Source organism: Ictalurus punctatus, chromosome 17, assembly GCF_001660625.3.
Source record: "Ictalurus punctatus breed USDA103 chromosome 17, Coco_2.0, whole genome shotgun sequence".
Taxonomy (NCBI): Eukaryota; Metazoa; Chordata; class Actinopteri; order Siluriformes; family Ictaluridae; genus Ictalurus; species Ictalurus punctatus.
The window spans coordinates 7,419,001-7,440,728 of NC_030432.2; the positions used below are offsets into that span (position 1 = coordinate 7,419,001).

The 21,728-nt window shown below is 36.3% G+C and overlaps 1 protein-coding gene across 2 annotated transcripts in view; it reads right to left on the minus strand.

Annotated features, from left to right (window-relative positions):
* cadm1b (cell adhesion molecule 1b) overlaps window positions 1-20,465 on the minus strand; it is a 204,923-nt gene extending 184,458 nt beyond the window's left edge. For both annotated transcript variants that reach the window (XM_047161190.2, XM_017490141.3), the window contains exon 1: window positions 20,285-20,465. In XM_047161190.2, the coding sequence (XP_047017146.1) occupies window positions 20,285-20,360 (76 nt within the window). In that variant the 5' untranslated portion in view covers window positions 20,361-20,465. The remainder of the gene's footprint in view (window positions 1-20,284) is intronic.
* Between the last annotated feature and the right edge of the window lie 1,263 nt (window positions 20,466-21,728).

The window sequence follows — 21,728 nt, forward strand, 5'->3', positions numbered from 1 at the left end:
AATGAAACACTCAAGCAGACATAAGTCTCATTAAAGCCTATGAAGGGCACCCCTAATAAAATCCACGGCCTGACATTTAGAAGATCTGCGCTGATGGCTGACAAATTGGAGGTGCTTGGGAAAGAATTTAGATCTTGTGGAAGCTATTTATCCCAAAGGTTCTTTGTAGACAGGAAGAATATGCTTCACTTAGTAAGGTGCAGCCCATCATTTCAGCCCTCCCTTTTCTCACCACCATGACAGCAAGGCCAGGGAACAGGCTATTTTTCCAAACTATAGACCATGAAGGCAAACAATCCTCTTATGACGAGTTAGTGGTGGGGCCAGGCAGGAAATATGTCTAGGAAATGTATAATGTGTTTCTCACAACTTAAAACAATGTCATGCCACTTCCATTAGAATCCGTCAATGGCAGTCAAACATTATTTAATAGAGATGCTCAACCGCTACACCTTCCTATGATAAGACATCAAAGAAAAGCAAGCAAGAGAAAATTTCAAACCAAAAAAAGGTTCACCAGACTAGCTGGGCAGTGCCTTTTTAAAAAGGTCAACTTGAAAATGTAAAGCATGCATGAAAGGAGAGTTTAGCCTCATAAGAATCATTATACTGCCGTGATATTGATGCTGTCCACTCTGAAAAATAAAGCAGAGAATCGCAACCATAAGAAGCTCGTTGGCATGCGTTTCTTTGCTTCTGTGGAAAATTTAACACCTTGATGGATTTAAAGTTCAAGTTACTTGTATATTCATTGTTGTATATCTAGACATATTATACATTAGTGTTTTAATGGGATATATGAACTCTACATGTGACCTTGTGAGCCATGGACTTTATTTAAATGCAAATATTACTTTCAAATCCAGTCCAAAATGCATATTATACATATTATAAATCACTGACAACAAAAATGCAACTGCGAACAAAATTGGCATTGCTCCATAACAGTATTAATAAAAATAATAATAATATACTTTGGTGTACTGTAACATTACTGGTGTACTGTGGTGTACTGTAACTTTACTACTGTACTGTGGTGTACTGTGACATTACTGATGAACTGTGGTGTACTGTATTAAATCATTATTGACTTAGCCCAACTCTGACCAACTCTGAATTAAAAACTCACATAAGAAATCCAATTGCTACCACATGACTGCATTGAAATTTTCCAAATTTTTCCGCAAGTCATGATTATGCTGCTTCAAGGCCCTCTAAAAGGGTTCTGACAGCTTGTCTGCAATGTCAGGTTTCCAACAGGACGTCAGCATCACAGAACAATACGTCCTGATGTCACCTCTAAATAGGCTGCGCTTGACTGAAAGCCTGATTGTTCCCATAAATTCTGCTTCTAATTACACCAGCAAAACACATGCCCTCTCGCAAGCTTTTCAGATGACTGTTGAAAGAAACAATGAACATGGCTGTCATAGCACTTTGTATATTGTGACTATCTCCTGTGTCACTGTGATGGCTTAATATACCATAATTAAACCATTGTACGTGTCTGTTAGCGGGGGCAACAGTAATGTGTTGAGCCATCAAAATGGGAGAGATGTTTTACCTAAGAACACTGCATGCTTACTAGTGGAAAAGGAGCTGATGAATAAAGTAACTTGCTGAAATAACAACTAATGATTGTGAATAAAAATAAACATACAATATGTAGCTACTGTAGTCCTGAATTACTGGAATCATTATAAATTATTATGAACTGGCCAGGGAATACCTTTTACAAAAGCAATATGGATGTGCCAATCAGTATATGCCAATAATCGCATTCTATGACTCAATCGGTAGTCTCTAAATTTGGCCGATCTCACGAACCGATCGCAGTTTGATGACGTAAAACATGTGAGGACGTAAAACACATGATGCTGTTAAACTTTAGCACTACAGTCATGTCATCACCAGTGTGGAAATATTATGAGGTCTCAAGAAGCAATGAAAAATTAGCCATTTGCCGTGCATTTTTAAAGGCCTATTAAAATGTTCATTGTAAAATGAATATTTGTTGTGCTTATTTATTTGATTGTCAATTAAAACAACAATCTACAACATTACTGTAAATAATATAACCAAGGCAACATCTGTGGTATTACTTTATCTGAAAAAAAAGAGTAACAGTGACAGTCAACAGAAAGCTTACATATCACTTATATAAAGCTTGAAAGAGCGGGATTGCGATCAGTATCGGCCGATCACGATGACAAAAAAAATAGGTTATCAGTTTCGGCTCCAAAAATGCTGAACAGAGTATCCCTAAAAAGCAAGACAGGGAAAGAAAAAATGTTTCTCATTACCAAGCAATTAAAACTAATTTATGGCTGTAAATACACAGGAGGAAAATATTTCAATTCATATTTTGTTAAAAGCAAACTAGACAAGAAAAGAGCACTTGTTTGAAATATGAAATAAGCAGACATTCTAATGGTACCATCAACACTGCATTCAGTTTCAACAACCAAACATTCAATTATTTGACAGGTCATTTTGGCTAATCTGTGTAAAAATCACAAGCGCTATTCACTATTTCGAGTATTCTCGTTTGTTTTATATTGACAAACTTTTATAGACTAACTGTGAAAGTCAATGGCTAATCCTCTCAGATGACACTTATAACTATATATAACTTCCATTATCCTCCATTGGACAGTTACACATACAGTACATACCGTGTCTTCATTTTAGAAAGTTAAGTCAAGAAAAACAAGAACTCTGTCTATATACATATGTGTGTATATATATATATATATATATATATATATATATATATATATATATATATATATATATATATATATATATATATATACAGTGGCCTCCAGTAATATTGGCACCCTTGGTAATTATGAGCAAAGTCTGTGAAAAATTTATTGTTTTTATTGTTTAACCTTTTGATATTTTGTTTAAAAAAATCACAAAAATTCTTTGCTCTCATGGATATCAAACAATTGCAAACACAACACAGGTTTATCAAAAAAATCATTGTTAAATGTAGGTGTGCGACAAGTATTGACACTCCTATGAATTCACATGAAAAGTATATTCCCGTTGATATTTAAAAAATTGTAGCATCCTATGCAAGGAACAGGGAATTGTTCAACCATGACATCCTGTTTCACAGGGGTATAAATATGATGCAACACATAGGCCAAATTCCCTTAATCATTCATAACAATGGGTAAGACCAAGGAATATAGCTGTGATGTGCGGCGAAATGTTGTTGAGCTTCACAAAATGGGAAGTGGCTACAAGAAATAACACAAGCATTGAAAATGCCCATTTCCACCATCAGGGCAATAATTAAGAAGTTCCAGTCAACTGGAAATGTTGTGAATCAACATGGAAATAGACGTTTGTTTATGTTGTCTCAACGCACTGTTAATAGGATGTTCGAGTGACCAAAAAATCTCCAAAGATCACAGCTGGAGAATTGCAGATGTTAGTTACGTCTTGGGGTCAGAAAGTCTCCAAAACTACAATCCGAAGTCACCTACATCACCAGAAGTTGTTTGGAAGTGTTTCAAGAAAAAAGCCTCTACTCTCATCCAAAAGCAAACTCAAGCATCTCCAGTTCGCCAGACACTACTGGAACTTCAAATGGGATCGGGTTCTATGGTCAGATGAAACCAAAATAGAGCTTTTTGGCAATAAACACCAGAGGTGGTTTTGGCGCACATAGAGAGGTAGCCATATTGAAAAGTACCTCATGCCCACGGTTAAATATGTTGGTGGCTCTTTAATGTTTTGGGGCTGTTTTTCTAGGGTGCCCCAATAATTGTATGTATGTATATATATATATATATATATATATATATATATATATATATATATATATATATATATATATATATATATATATATATATATACACACACACACACACACACACACACATATATATATATATATATATATATATATATATAGACAGATAGATTGATAGATAGATAGATAGATAGATAGCCTTTCACAAAAGAAGAATGTATTGAAATCATTCTGTAGCAAGGTTGCAATGAACTTTTACAGGAAACATGGCAAGCACACGACACTGTTGCCAAACTGGGAGCCAAAATTGTGACAGATGACTCTGTGTGTGTTTACAAAGAAGTGGCAATCATGTAGACCATGCTTTGTACATCAAGTTAAATTTTGCTAAAAGTGTTAATTTCCCCTATGTATGGAGACTTTTGGGACACCCTGTAGAACTTCAGCACCTAGCCATACAGTAATCAGCACTGAAATATCAATTAGTTATAAACAGCTCTTTTATGGTAGTAATCACACTCTGCTTTAAAAAATACTTAAAATCAAAATGAATTAGGTGGGAAAACAACATTTTTAACCTCAAATCAAAATCTCTTCACGCTTTCAGATTCTTCTTAGCAACAGCATTTTTGCCTGTCCTGACTCGCTGATAAAATGTGAGAGGCCAAATGAGGTTTCACAAATCGTCTAACTTCCACGACAGCAACCCAATTACCATAGCTAAGATAACCTCTTCCCTGTCAGAGAGGATTAGCTACTGGTCCGGCAACACCGTTTTCAGGGTCGCACGAGAGCTGCCACTGTGCTCTATATGCAGAACTGGTTGTTTACAGAGCAGCTTATTTTCATTTGTGTATAAAACCCTAAATTGACAGATGTCATTGCGTTCCTCTGTGGGCATACTTCATGCTGTGATCAAATAATGAAGTAGTCTGCTTTATCCTTTCATTTTGATTGCCCTGTTTATTCATCTTACAAAGGTATCTTCCGTATCTTCCACACTATACGCTGGCTTCAAACACATGTCATCTGAAGCCTTTGGCAAGAATTCTAAGATATTGAGTTTAGTTATTAACCTCGTAGGTGGTATATCAAGAAATATTATAAACAGCACAGCAATGGTTATTACTGTATTTTGTTACTGCTGAACTAGGAGTGTAACATAATGCCACTATCTGTGCCTGTTTAGTGCACCGAATATCCATCCGTCCATTTTCTGTACCACTTAATGCTAATCACACACTTCTGACAATTTAGAGATGCCAGTCAGCCTACAACCCCAGTCAGTAAACCCCCTGAAGCATGGGGAGAAAATGCAAACTCCATGCACTTGTCAGTGAAGCACACGTGCTATTATCTCACTTAGCAAAATAGAGGCTACAATTCTAAACACAATTTAAAATTGTTATTCATATATATTAGCCCATGCTATAAAGTATTACAGTATTTAGAAACATAAATGTTATTGTTATTTTTATGACTTTCAGTAGCAATGTTTAAATCCTCCAAATTTTTAAGTGAAGGTTTTTTTTTTTATTCTTTATTTTAGGGGGACTTCAAAATGCCAAACATTTGTTTATGGGTCTTTAAAACGTAAGCAAGCTCTACTTACCTTTTTCTTGGTAAGAGACCTGAACCTCATGAAGCATCAATATAATTGTTACTAGAACCATGGGTTGTGATAGAATAAGGGATTTTGTGATTTTTCAATCACAGAAATGTACGCAAAATCAAGCAAATTCCTCTATATTCGGAGGAGCTTGAAATGTTTCAAAATTACCACAGATTTTCCACAGATTTGGGCCAAGACTTGTCATGTGACATCATCACAATGCACATTCAGTCAAAGCTCGCTTCGAGTCATTTGCGTGGAACATGAGTACAGCTAAAAGGTCTCATTAAGTAACAAACATCACTGCAAAAGACAATTTCGTGCAATTGCAATTTTGCGAATTCACATAGTTTTCCACAAAAAAAGCACAAAAAACTCTGCAATTTGCATCACAATTTTTTTTTAAAAAAGCTGCAGCAAAATCAAGCATTTTTGGCCGCAACAATCACCAAAACAAAAGCTCAGTGAAATCCTGTACAGAATTAAATATTGTAGGGCTGCAGATAATTTTGACAAACAATAAAAAATAATACAACCCCAATTTCAAAAAAGTTGGGATGCTGTGTAAAATGTAAATAAAAACAGAATGATTTGCAAATCTCATAAACCCCTATGTTATTCACAATGGAACACAGAAAACATATCAAATGTTTAAATTGAGTAAATGTACCATTTTAAGGAAAAAGTAAGGCAATTTTGAATTTGATGGCCGCAACACGTCTCAAAAAAGTTGGGACGGAGCAACAAAAGGCTGGAAATGTAAGAGTTACTAAAAAGAAACAACTGGAGGTTAATTAGCAACAGGTCAGTAACATGATTGGGTATAAACATAGTATCTTAGAGAGGTAGAGTCTTTCAGAAGTAAAGATGGGCAGAGGTTCACCAATCTGCCAAAAACTGTGTCTTCAATTTGTGGAACAATTTCAGAATAATGTTCCTCAACGTAAAATTGCAATGTAAGACTATGAATATCTCATCATCCACATGAATATCTCTAAGAATATCTCATCATCTACTATGATGACTATCATCTACATCTACTATGAATATCTCATCATGAATATGTCATCATCTACATAATCGAAATTGAAAAAAGGTTTTTATTCAATTTCGAGTTTTAGAAATCCAAATGACAGAAGTACCTCTCTTTTTAGGAACAAGGTCCTCATCTTTTAGCTGGGCAGATGCCTGTGTTGGAGTGTTGCAGGGAGTTTTGCTTTGTGTCATGCTAGTAGCTCCTAGCGCCGACCTTTGTGGAGTTAATCAGGTGCTGAAAAATGGATTTTGCTACATAGTCGATATAGACGATACAGTAAAATATGTATCAACAGACATTCTTCTTTCATCCGACAATATGTAGCGGCATATCGCAAAGCCCTATATATATACATTTTTGCTTATTTTAATATGAATAAGTTACAATAATTCTGGAGTTAACTGTAGCTGGCTAATGTATCCAGCTAATCTTAGCTTTTGACATGTTGCTACACATGTAGCTGCATTCTGTATCCTGTTACAAACATGAATCTTATAATTTATAGTTACTTAGCTCATGTGAAAACAAAAAGCCTGCCTATATTATGCCTTATTCCTGCTAGTTTTTAGATCTAAGCATAACCAGCATATGCCTGATAAGCTTGAACTCTTTTCAAAATTTCAAGAAATCTCATCAGTATTCAAACTGGGAAATCACACCCTGCAGACTTGAAGCTTTTATATCACCACTGTACGATTCTTGTAGTTTTTTTGTTTGTTTGTTTTTTTGCACAGTCCTAAAATAATTCAACTGTGATGAAGCCACTTGGTTATTTCTTGATTATCAGGATTATATCCAGATAGATTTATCAGGATTTATCTACATAAAAATTTACATGAAACACAAATGCACTCAAATGATTTCATTTTGGGAATGTTATACAAACAGTCTCTCGAAGCCACAACAATAATCAATCGCAGTAGATGATGCATATGCTCCTTGAATGGTGAACATAGCGGCTTTAGAGAGAGAAAAAAGTGAATGTTAGTGAAAAAACTGAACAAAAACACAATCATGATGTTTGGTGCATCAACCATCTTATTTATAAAATAGAGGAACAACACTGGGAGATACAATGAGTATACAATCCAGATGGTGTATAAAATGGTCAGGGTCAAAGGTGAAATGCCGTAAGAAAGTGTTTTCCTTAAAATTCCCATTTACGTTGTAATTTGAGGACGCCCATCAGATATGAATGTCTTTTCTAAGTGTTACATGAAAGGTTTAACCCACAGTAATGTACAATATGCATAACGTGGCAGTATGTGGCGTCATTTCCTTTTTCCTCTATTTTGCGTTGCAACTATTCAAAAACGTACAATGCACTTTAGAATTAGACAGCTACAGTTACCCTAATGACAGTGCATTTACTCATTAATTAAATATTAGAGAAGACATCTTCCTCACACCACATAGGAAATAATGATGTTATCGCAGCACAGCCAGTTGTGACTGGGCAAACAGATGCTGCTGTCACATCGCCTCCTCTTGCATAAGGTAATGAGATTAACTGCTGAGAGTATTCAATGTCCTGACAATCTTAAGTATTTAGCAGCTCTACTGAAAAGCGCCTTCCCCCCGAGCCACCATCTGTACATCCTATTGATTGGTCACTCACTCTTGCTTAGACAGCTGGAGTCCCACTTTCTGTCTCCACTGATCAATACTTATCCGACCTGAGGTCCAGACTGCATTCAATGTGACATGATGGCTTCCAACTTCACACCCCAACCTGCATTCTGCGATCCAGATATTAACGGAAATTACACTCTACGTTTTATTGCACGTTTTATGCTTGTGCGTTATAACGATATTACCATCCTTTTATGATATTATATTTTATTATCAGACATCAACCTTGTGAATTAGCTAGTGTGAGTTATCACTGAAAAATATGGCAAAAGATTATTTGATTAGATTTGTGCCAAATGTATTGAACGTAACTTTTCAACAAGCAAAGAAAAATATACAATGAGAAAGAAGAAAACCACTCTGAAACTGAAAACAGTGAACTCGGTGGCAAAAATTTAACTTGGTCTTCAAATAAACAGCATTTTTTGTGAACAAAAGAACTTCAAAACTTCCTTTTCACAAATTATGGATTATGAATGTGGTGCCAGAGTTCTCGTTTATGCTCCGCAAGTTTATGTTTGCTGTTCTGGCACAAACCTCTCGTATGGGTGGGCTTAACAGCAATTTACTCTCATTGGCTGGTGAGATTTGGATCAACAGCTTGAGTGTCCAGCTGAGGAGGAGGAGGATAACAGAAAAACAAATAAGGACAGATAACACAGATCTAAATAGGTGATTAGGTAATCAACTAAATTAAAACATTTTGTGTATACAAATAACTAGTTTAAAACATTTTCTGTATCACATACAATGTTTTTTTTTCTCTTATTGTTCAACAGCCCATATCTAGAACACATGACATTTACGCAGCACTACAGCTCTGTTTGTACCACAGCTCAAGTTACCAAAAAATAAAAATAAATAAATTAACCCAAAATGCATGGCGCGTTTGGTTAACTTCTTGCAGCTGGGTCGATTCAGGGTCGAACTGCTTTCTTACTGCAAATGAACTGTGTTTCAGTTTGGAACTCAGACCTACTTAATCTACCTTACTCAGACGGTCTTGGGCCACTTGTTTTGGTCCGGAGTGAAATTGCTGTGTTCATACCTGTGCAACCGAACCACAACAAGCAGGAAAACGCAGCAGGGTTCAGTGAAACCAGACTTAACAATGCGTACCTGAAAGCACCCTTTGAGAAACCCTAAAAACTTGATTTGACAACTGTCTGTAGACATCTCCAATCAGCACTGCACTTACTCAAGCATTAACACTGCAAAATAAAAGCTGACTATTTATCATTTCTGATAACAACTTGAACACATCAATTTTACAGTTATTGTTCAAGAAGACAATAAGTGTTAATGCAAGCCACATTAAAGATTCCAAAAAGACTGATGTAATAGTGGGACAAGACCCAGTACTATTCCTGGAGGGCTCATGTGTGACCAAAGCCAGTGGATTTCTTTGGAAATACTTTATGTGTTCACCCCTTTTGAGACAGCTGATTTAAAACAGCAGTGAAGCGGCAACAAGCGGGAATCCTTTAAGTCCACGAGGAAGAACAGGAGAAATGTCTGGAAATTGAAGCCGTTCTGAATGGACAGAGCTGTTGCCTGTATGTGCCAAGGTCCAAATAAATGAAATGCTGTAGAGTTTTATTCAATTCTATAGGCTATTTTAGATATTCTATAGTTTGGTGTTCACTGGGTGCTGTTTGATTTGATGTTCAAGTGCATCTAGTGTAACAGTAGTAGGTCTCCTGCTAGATCTTGCTACAGATATTAAACTGAGTGTTGCAAAATTACAACTCGTCTCCATCTCACAGGCGTGAGAGCATCAAAATAATGCTCAACTCAAACTCATCCAAATGGATTTAGATGTAAGGGCTCATATACAGAAGTTACAGCAAGGCAAAAATAAAAATACAGTTGAGATTAATATGTAATATATAAATACAAAGAAAGCAAATAATCAAATAAACATCTAATATATACAGCATATCCGATTTATAACCTGATGAAATAAAAATAGACTAATATTTTGTACCAACAACAGCAAAATGAGTGAAGCTTGAAAACAGTGAAGAGACTGAAACAGTCACAAAAAGATTTACTCTTTCGTCTTTTAATTTTTTACACCAACATAGAAAATAAAACTCCCAACTTAATGCGTCAACAAGATACTTGTTTAATCCACTGCTTATTTTCACTTTAGTCTTTGTTAATGAAACAACTGCCAAGTCCAAACTGCTTGTAAATGAAATCTTACTTGGCCAATAAAAGTCTTTCTGAATCTGAGCTCATGAAATCGTAATATGTGTGTGCTAAATGTATTTTTTCCATGCTTTCATTATGAAATATTAGTTTTTGTGTAAATTGTGCTGGTGTTTTTGTTAATTAGGTAGTTAATTTATAATGATATTAATGATATGAATAATATTGCCATTGAATGTTATTCTACAATATTTATGTGTATTTACATTGCACAAAAATTGTCAGTAATTGTCGATATTACTTAAAAAAAATAAGCCTAACTCCAAGGTCAGAATCGCATGAAACTGAGACATGGCTGTTTTTGGCAAACAACTGTCTGAGTAGCACTTAAGTCTGTAGTTAAATTATCTGGGTTGAATATCGATTTAAAAATTGCTGTATTAACTCCTAGGTGTCAGCAGTGCAATGCATAAAATCATGCAGATACAGGTCAAGAGCTTCAGTTAATGTTCACCCCAAAATCAGAATGGGGAAAAAATGTGATCTGAGTGACTCTGACTATGGCATGGTAATTGGTGCCAGACAGGCTGGGTGTTTCAGAAACTGCTAATCTCCTGAGATTTTCACATACAACAGTCTCTAAACTTTATACAGAATGCTGTGAGAAACAGCCAGTGAGCAGCAGTTCAGTGGGTGGAAATGCCTTGTGATGAGAGAGGTCAGAGGAGAATGGCCAGACTGGTGCAAAATTACAGGAAGGCTATAGTAACTCAAATAACCACTCTTTACAACCGTGGTGAGCAGAAAGGCATCTCAGAATGCACAACATGCCGAACTATGAGGTGGATGGACTACAACAACAGAAGACCACATCAGTTTCCACTTCTGTCAGCCAAGAACAACAATCTCAGGCTACAGTGGGTACAGGCTCACTGTAACTGAAAAACATCATCTGAAGAAGATCATCATCGTTGAAGATTGTAGAACATCATCTGGTCTTTTTCCAATCTCTAATTGTCTAGTTTTGGTGAAGCTTTGCCCACTATAACCTCAGATTCCTGTTCCCCTTTTCCCCATTGATGTCAACATTAACTGAAGCTCTTACCATGCCACGACAGTCGTGGGACTTTATCCATTGTGCTGCTAATCCATGATTGGCTGACTGGATAATTGCATAAATGAGCAGGGGTACACATGTCCCTATAAAAAGTGGGTGTATTTAACTACTCTGAAAATTATTTTTAAAAAAAGAAAATAATAAATATGTATTTAAACATTTTTGAGACTGATCTGAGTCATCTTTTAAAAATGGACGATACACGTTAGACTGTACACTCATCCCTCTGGTGGGTCAGACCTGTTTATATAGAAAATCCTTCAGGATTTCTTCATTTTCTCGAAAATTTTGCAAATTTCAGATAAACATATATATATATATATATATATATATATATATATATATATATATATATATATATATATATACATTTTTATAGATATTTAATCCAATATAAGCATTAATAAAGCCATTATAAAGTCAATGGATCCCTCTAGCTAACAATAATAAAAACAACAACAACAACAACAACAACAACAATAATAATAATAATAATAATAATAATAACAATAATAATAATAATAATAATAATAATAATAATAATAATGCACAAATTGGTTTGGAGATTTAGAAAATAGAAATGTTACCCAATCCAAAACATCAGTGTTTTGACTCATTTCCTACCTAGCTGTTCCAAACAAATCATCTTCAGAAATTGTTCTGGCCATCAGAAAAAAAAAGAAAAGAAAAAAAACTGTTCATGAATTTGCCCACAGGCCTTAAAGTGTTTTCTTTGGATTTGAAATTGTTAAATAGGACTACTGGGGTTGTGTCACCAGTTCCTAAGTGGGTCACATCACGCTGAGCTTCATACACCCTCACAGAGTACATGTATTCCTTCAATGCGTTTCATAAAGTGTGTTGATATGAGATATAGATGTGTGACAAAACTAACCTCGGCTGCATTAAAAAAATATGATTAAAATGAAATGTTAAACCCAGTGAACTGAACATGAAAGCCAGTCAAAGCATGTTAATAAAAGCATCGGATTTCATTACTGCATTCCTTTTTGAATGCCATCTACAGGCAAAAAGCTGGTAACTAACTTGAAAGTAAACTTGATAACGCACTTTAAAGAACATCTCTAGCACATTAAACATCTCTCATAAGTGAACAAGGTTACATCAGTGGCGCTGGTGTTAGTGCAACACTGCATCACTGTTATTTGTTTTCTGTGGATGGATGAAATAGCCTATTATCCACTGGATGCCCTGAAAAACAACATAATTTGATCTCTGTTCCTTTCTTGGTTGGTGCCAAAATTTAATCAGTGAGTAACTAGAATAGACAGTGGGCTCCTTCCATGAAAGACAGGGCAGAGAGAAACAATGACATATTTATCGTAGCAGACATGAACTCTCGTCCTCTCATCATATTTGACTCTCATTATCCAAGCACTGTCATGAATGAAGCATTCTCTGTCCCTTCAGCCTGCATCTCATCTGCTGCCTCTCATCTAATTCACTCTGTTCTGTCCCAATAACTGCACAAACAGCCATACGCTAATGCTGTTCCTTTTGAAGAATCAACCCTTAAGATGCTTGTGTGCTCATATTTTTAAATGAAGTGGTTAGTAGTGAGGTTACTAACTAAACGCTGAAGAACATGTATGTTTTTCAAGGTCCTGGCCTCGGTGTGTGCTAGATGGCTGAATGAAAAGAGATTAAACTCAGTTGGGATTAAACTGTCATTGTGTCATTGTGAACGAAGAGCAAAAGTTTATATGTCATGGTATAACACATAGCTAACATTTTCATTGCTAAGGAGATTGCTTTCATGGATACTTTAATGTGAAGTATATGTGAAGATACTCAATTAGATATAAATTCATAACATTTCCATATGACACAAACTAATACAGTGTTGGATTCGATTTCACCAGTAAGTCATATTAGGTGTAGTATATTGCAACTCTTTCAATAATCGATTATATTAGTTTATTAGAAACAGCACAGTGAACAAATAGGCTTATCGACATTTATTTGTTCTATTTTTATATCATCAGCATGAAACAGGAAAAAAGTGAAGTCTCGCTCTCTTTCTCCAATAACTGCATCTCAATGGCTCAAGCCTCCGTTATAGCTCTAAAATGACGTTTTGGAATTAGCAATGGAGGCTTGAGATGGGATGCGTAATAAATTAGTTCCACACACAAGAGCATTTTAAGGACAGAAACCTGACAAATGTCTTGAAATAAACATCTGAACAATGTCTTGAGGTGTGGTAACTGTGGTATAAGTGGAATAGTTGACTCAGGGCCGTTTAATTATTATTATTATATATATATTATTATAAAATAATACACACCCGAGGTGTCACCAATTGTCAATTATTCCTAACATAGTAACCGCTCCTTTTCACTTTAACATTTATTGAAGAAGTCTCGGGTGTTAGAGCTTTGCATAGTTTCCCAATAAAGGAAAGTCTTCAGGACATAAGAGTTTATGTGTTCTGGGTTCACGGTAAAACGACAAAATGCATTTTTTTGTGAGAGGGAAAGAGATGGTGAAGAAATGCTGGTGAGGAAATGACTGTTAATCATGGCTATAACATAATTAATAACAGGCATTAAGTTCCATCCATCATTCAATCCATTTTCCATATTGCTTATCCTACACAGGGTTGTTGCCTGGAGCCTAACCCAGAGAATGTGGGAACTCAAGACACCCTGGCGGGGTGCCAAACTATTGCAGGATACAATTGCATACACATTCACACACTTCAGACAATTTGTGGAAATGCATGTCTTTAGACTTGGGGAGGTGACCGGAGTACCTGGAGGAAACCCCCAAAGCACAGTTATAAAACTGACTGATTTTTTTTGTCAATTCAAAAACTGTGTGGCTGCCATGGTTTGAAAGGGGGAAAAAAAAAAAACACAAAAGAATTAATAAAAATGATCATATTAAAAAATATATAAAATGATTACAATGTAAAAATGAAAAAATATTAAGTACATTTCACACAGGCATGCACTCCAATTAGAACTATTTAAATAAAAAGTATGTTTTCACCTAACTTTCCATTTTGGCTGTTTCAAAGTCTCTGTGCCTCATATTCAAATTATAATAAAAGTCAAATGAGATTATAGCACGACTGAGTGCTTGATTCTGACTGGTTAGAAGTTGTGCATTATTTCCGTATACAGCACGGCTTGGAAAGTAGTTCCGGTTGTATCATGAACGACAGGTTAATATTTATGCACTTGTTCTAATACGTTACTGTTTCCATAGCTCATTCACAGGGATTTGCATGGCCGAAGCTCCACAAATGATTTAAGACTAATAATAAGCAGATTTTTATTAAACATTTTGTTATTTAACAGAGAAAACCTACAGCTGTTGATGTGGTGGTGGGGTTCTTTTGTTAGGAGACATTTATTTAACAGGGCGCACGGTGGATTAGTGGTTAGCATGTTTGCCTCACACCTCTAGGGTTGGGTGTTCGATTCCCACTGTGGCCTTGTGTGTGCAGAGTTTGCATGTTCTCCCTGTGCTGCGGGGGTTTCCTCCGCGTACTCCGGTTTCCTCCCCCAGTCCAAAGACCCACATGGAAGGCTGATTGGCATGTCCAAAGTGTCCGTAGTGTATGAATGGGTTGTGATTGTGCCCTGCGATGGATTGGCACCCTGTCCAGTGTGTACCCTTGTGCCCAATGCTCCCTGGGATAGGCTTAAGGTTTCCCTGTGACCCTGAAGAGGATAAGATGGATGGACATTTATTTAACATTTATGGACTCTTGGTTGTAAGTGTATTGTAACAGTCATTGTGTTTTGCAAAGTTGATCAGCACAGGAAAGTCTTCAGAACAGAGGAGTTTATGCTTTCCGGTTTCTCTGTAACATGACAAGCTGCGTTTTTTGAGAGAGAGAGGGAAAGAGATCAAGAGAAAGCGAGAGAGTGAGAGAGAGAGAGAGAGAGAGAGAGAGAGAGAGAGAAAGAGCGAGAGAGAGAGAGGCTGAAGAAAGAATGATTTTTTATCACACCTTTAACGTAGGTGAGAACAGGAACTAAGTTGACTCTCAGATGTTCCGCACCATTAAATCTAACTATAAAGCATTGCACATTAATAAATGATCAATTTTGGGGAAATTGCAGATTTTAAATATTCAGTCGATCCACATTTCTAAACATGAGATATGTAAAAAATAACACATTCCAGACTGTGCTTTTACACAAAAATAATGCACATGAGGGGCGTAACGGCATTCCATGTGCACATCATGCCACATCACACCCCCCTGGTGTGCATTATTTTTATATAACAGGACAGTCTGTCATGTGTTATTCCATGCATAACTCATGCTTAGAAATGTGGATCAACTGAATATTTAAATTTCCCCAAAATTTCTCAGCCTGTTTCTACAACTACAAAAAATGTTGCTATGATCGCACTGTACGGTAGTATACTTAATGTCCATTATTAAGCAATTACAGAGTGTGTTATATGTCAGCGCATAATTAAAACCTAATGAGCTAAAACTGTACCTCTATAAATAGAAAAATAAATGACTTCTTCAAATGATCTTCATCTAAATAGTATGTAAAAAAAAATGTTGTTACAACTCAGACATTGTTAATAGATCTTAGCAGATTCCTAGATAACTGGACTTTTCTTATTGTCAGGGTTCTTCAGTTTCTTTAATGCATTGTGTTAATGGACTGTAATGTGTCATTTTTCAGTTCTTCATGTCCTAATGCTGTTAATAAAATACAAGACTGATGGAGGGTGATGGAAAACTTGCACTGTTACAATTCTCATTCTGCACTGATCAGAAATAATGTATGACATGGAACTAATAAAAATGAATGTTAGGCTGGTTTACAACTAATGATAGCGAATACACATTAATGTTTAATGTGATGCCGTGTGATATATTTGATTACACTGATTTATGCTGGATGATGAACAAAGAAATAACCTAGTAAGAAACTGACCACTATAAACACTGCAGATCAGTTTAAAACCTTTAACTATATTATTAGTTACCATGTTAGAACACAATTTAGCTCTACTGGGTCCCTTCAAAAACAAATAATATAATAATAACAGTTTTGGATGAAACTGACAGAGCAGTTGAGCTGAAACCATTTAATCCGTGTAGGCTACAGCTACTCTAACGCAAGCCAGCTGGAATTTCTCCAAACGAAAAAAGCATATGGAATACTTTAGGCTTCCCATATTCACAACTTTAATGGGTGGAACATAAGGATTTTTTTTTTAAATAAATATTTATTTAAGGAAGCAGAGACAATTTAAAGCACTTACAGGAAAAACTTCTCTTTTTTTTGGTGTTGGCTTTCACATATCAAGAAGTTCATTTTAATGTGTTTTTCCTTCATGCCACTTTAAAACAGCATAAAATATTTATATTATATTACAGAAAGATATATAAATAAATAGTACTGGAGTACTATTATTCATCACTATACATCACTAAACAACCAATTTTGGTGACGCCAATCATTTTTCAGATGTCGGGCTGAATTGCTATTTGTAACATGTCTTCTCTTAAATCCTAGTAATAAGAATCTCAACAGAAAAAAAAAGTTCACTGTTTTTGTTCCACTGCATTATCAGATACTTTGTCCACATCACAATCACATCATGTTGTACTGTAAATCTCTGAAAAGCTAGTTTCCTGCTATAAATATCAATCTGTCATTGTGATATACATTTCAGATTTCTTTATACATTCTTACTTGAGTGGAAACATTCAAACAAATAGTATTTTTAAACAATATTTCTCTAAAATATACTATATTCAGAACCAAAAGTTTCACTTTCTAGACTTTAACTTTAGATTCTGATCCCTTTTCAGAAGAGAGGAGTTTCCCAAAAGTGCTGGATTTTCATTTGATTTCTTTTTTATAGCAGTGCAAGAAATAAAATAGAAACAAATAAATTGTAGTCCAACAGACTTATTTTTTCCAACAAAATGAAAAAAAAATCTCTCTCAAGTTCTTCATTGTTAAAATAAATTATTTTAATTTTATCATCATCCTAACGCTAGATTTTTGGTTTTATTAAGTAAGTTAATTTACACACATTGAATTACATACATCCAATTTGTGTAAATTTTTGAAAAAGTTCCTATGCAAAAGGTACTTGCAAGAATAGCAGCAATCAGCTAGCAAAGATGATTGTGATATGAATTATTTCAAATTAAAGTCATAAACACTTCTTTGAAAAACTTGAAAAAAAAAACTTGCACAAATTCCACCTTCTTCAAAATAAATAGACTCCAATCATTTTGTCTCAACCGAATGATGGCTGGAAAAGGAAACAGTGTGCAGGAATATGCACAGCCAAAAGATCAGATAAACCATGTTTGCTGCTAATGAGGTGTCTGGGGCGGGACATACATGTTCCAGGGAGCATTTAATTGGACGAACATAATAGAAGAACAGGATGAGTCATCAGAAAAAATAAATAAATAAAAATTCTGTATTTTCCCAGAAGAGGAGAACTATAGTTAAAATGAAAGCAAGAATATAAACCAAAAAATATTTTTGTTGATACACAATTGTTTTGCTGTCTATAACACTATAACAGGTACATATACCAATTTTGATTTCAGTGGCATTCTACTTAAGCAATGATGATTGAGCAAGAGTGTGGTTATACTGAATTAGTACTGAATTCTAGATTGTGGTTATACATAAGTAGCTATGGCAGCAGGCCTGAGGCCTCATGCCTACAGCCAAATCACAGCTGTGCCGATATTCAGTATAACCACACGATTACAGAAGTGCAATATTCCTTTTAAACAACAATTCTATGAGAAACAAGAAATGAATATCAAGTAAGTGACATTTCATCAAAAAGACAAAGGCTGCATTCAAATATCCCTACTACAATATTATAGAGTAGGTGAAAAGCAGTACGCCAAAAGGGTAGTATGTCAGAATTCTCAGTATTCATAAAACAGTAGGCGAGAAATACCCAGATGACCTACTGCTTCTGCAGAGATTCTGCAGTATGGAAACAATGCATACTGCGCTATCCCATAAGGCAATGGGACTGGCGCGGAAGAGCTGTCAGAATCAAATGGCGGAAGGCAGCGGGTCGGCTCTTTTAAGTTGTAGGCCACATGACAATGCCAACACAGCGAACATAGTACGTCCGGATTGCATTCATACTACATACATATACTGATCGATACATACTGTATTAAAGCAGTAGGTACTGAATCGAATGCAATAGGTACTGTCACAGTACACGATTTCGGACGCATCCCAAATGTTCTGTTTATTTTGGCACCGCTAGCAGAAATAGATCCTAAAGAAGCTACACTCACTTTATAGCATAGATACAGTAGCTTTCTACTTAGCTCATATTGATGTGAACATCCCCGTTAAACAGTCCATAAAGGATTTCACAGAGTTGTCTTTTTGTGATTGCTGCAACGAAAAATGCTTGATTTTGCTTTTGATTTTTCCCCAAAAATTTGCAATGCAATTTGCTGAGTGTTTTGTTGTTTAGTGTTTTTTTGCTGAAAACTACACAATTGCAACTATGCAATCACAATTACATCAAACTGTTTTGCACAGTGTTTCACAGATGTTTGTTGGTAAATGAGACCTTTTTGCTGTACTCACACACTTGAATCGAAGAGGGCTTTGGCTGAATGTGTGTTGTGATGATGTCACATGACATCTTGACGCATCCCAAATCTCCAGTAAATTTTGAAAAATTGCAGAGTTTCCTTGATTTTGCATTAATTTCTGCGATCGCAAAACCGTGAAATCCTGGAGGGCCTGGTTAAAGGTGCTTCCGGTAAAACTCCATCCCTGCTTCCTTTTCATCATCATTTGGCGAGCTTTTGTATTTTAAGTCAAAAGGTACATTCCTTAAAAAGCATCTTGTCCGCTGATGATGTCTCTAACACTACTGTGGGAACCATTTTGAACTAGGAAGTGGAATTTTACATGGCGAACACAGACGAGCGGAGTGATAAACACACTGAAATGTCCCAGTGCGGTTACAGGAAATATAGGCGCTCTTGGAACGCTACTTGACCGTTCAGATTAGTGGACCGCAACTAACGGTTGTATAAAGATCTTCATTCTACTGTTTTGTTACAGTGTTACATATATTTACTCAATGAATTATATTTTACACTGTCAATAAAACTGTGGCTTCTGTACAGTCAAGGATGCACAGACAGAGGTACAGCTCATAGTGCTTGGTAAATCAGGTTTCCTTGTCACACTGCACTCAGAGCTGGAGTCTCACACTAAACCTGTTGATGGATTACATGCCAAACCAGAGCAATCCCACAAGTCCACTTATACTGATGCTGTGAATCGTGCACTACAATGGAGAAAGGGGTTTTCTGGTGTCTGTCGGATGCACATGGGGACAGAAAACACATCAGTGAAACCCACGTCACATTGTAAACGTGCGTGTGTGTGTGTGTGGATCTGGAGTAGAGAAAATAAAAACAACGCACAGATGCGTGAATAATGATGGGGGGGTGATGGGGGTATAGGCACAAACGCTCTCATGACTGTTCACTTTAATATCAGGGAACAAAAATCCGGACAGGATCCCTAGTGTAACACTGAGTACAAACGATGACTATTTTACACACGACTTTTATCACCAACTAACATCACTAGTGCACATTTATAGAGTTTGTGTTACTCTCATTCTCTTCCTAGTGAATCCATTCCGGAGTTTGATCCCACAAACACTGATAAATAAGACTCGAAGCACTAACAATCTCTGAACAAAAACAAAGCGAAGAGCGTTTTGTTTCCAACACTTAACGCGCGCGCGCACACTCACACACACACACAGAGAGAGAGAGAGAGAGAGAGAGAGAGAGAGCGCAATTAAACGAATCCGCGAGTGCGGCTTCTTTACCTCTCTGCCATAACATGGCTTTATTAGCGCTTTCCCATTCACTGACGCACAAACGCATTAAGCCGAATGGTGTAAACTTTCAGGTCTTTACCTTGACGCAGAAAAGCTGTGAAAACGAGGCAGGTGAAGAGTGTAAGAGAGAGAGATCCGCTCGCCAAGCTCGCCATGTTGAACACCTGCTCCAGACTGGCGGCGCTAAATCACCTAGAGACGCTCTGGAGGATAATGAGATGCGGGGAAGGAGGAGGATATGAAGAACAGGGAAACCGTACACCGACTAAAGTGGATTTCCGAGCTGTGCCACATTTATGTGTCGGTGTGTGTTGCGGCGGGGGAGGGGGGGGGGGCAAATACAGCCTTGAATTTCTTCCCCAAAACTTCCCATTAAACTGGCTTTCCATAACATCCACTATGGAGAGAGTATCATCAGAGTCGCTTGTATTCTCAGGCGCAACACATATACAAAGACTCTAACGTGACTATAGGGTTTTATAATAACATGTGGCCATGAGTTAATACATCAAGGTCACGAATTCATATAATGAAGCAAAATGTGACTTTTTTTTGGTGGCCATGAATGAACACATTATGGCCAGAGGTTGTTTGTCGCTACTGTATTTCGACGGCACGAATCAGGGGAGAGCGGCGTAAGTTGTCACGCGCCTAGGTTGTCCCACTTTGTAGGCTACACCAAAGGTGCTAACTCAGAAATGGTTTGACTTCTTATTTTGAAGTCAGTTTGCTGTTTACATGTGGCCAAAGTAACTTTAAAATGAAGTGAGTGTTTTGTTTTTTCATTTAATTCAAACGTGGGGGGAAAAGGCATTGCACATTCACAGCAAACAAAGATACTGCAAATTGAGCTGCTGGGGGTGCTGTCCCTGCTGGAAAAAAACAATAGAAACTAGAATTTGTAATGGTTTTAATGGTTATAATGGGAATTGTATTGTTTTAATGCGAACTGTAATGGTCCCTGTGGGTCTCTACTGACCCTTCTATTTGTTGCCTTCTGTTGGTGGCATGGTATGTTTAATGGATACCATTAAGGACTATAATGGTAGTGGTAATGGTTTTAATGGTTAGTTGATTGTTTGTAATGGTATTTGTACGGGAAACCATTAGAATTTCTGTGATGGTTTCTACTGTTTTTTTTGTTGTTGTTTTTTCAGAAGGGGTATCTCCCCTGACTTTCAGAATTCCATTTCAACTGCAATTGCTATAATAATAATAATGGATAGATATTTTTATACCACAGATCCTTGAATGCTCAAATCTGATGGTCAGAAGTTGGTCATAATTTTTATATAACTGCACGGCTTTGACAGTAGTTCCAGCTGTAACATGAACGATATTGATGTGCATGTTCTAATACGTTAATGTTTTTATAATAACAGCTCATACACAGGGACTTCTATGGTGAAAGCTCGACATAATCTAAGACTAATAATAAACAGATTTTAATTAAATAGATTTTGTTAAACATATTCTTTAACAAGGTAAACTTCTAATCATTGATCTTGTGTCATTTTTTTTTT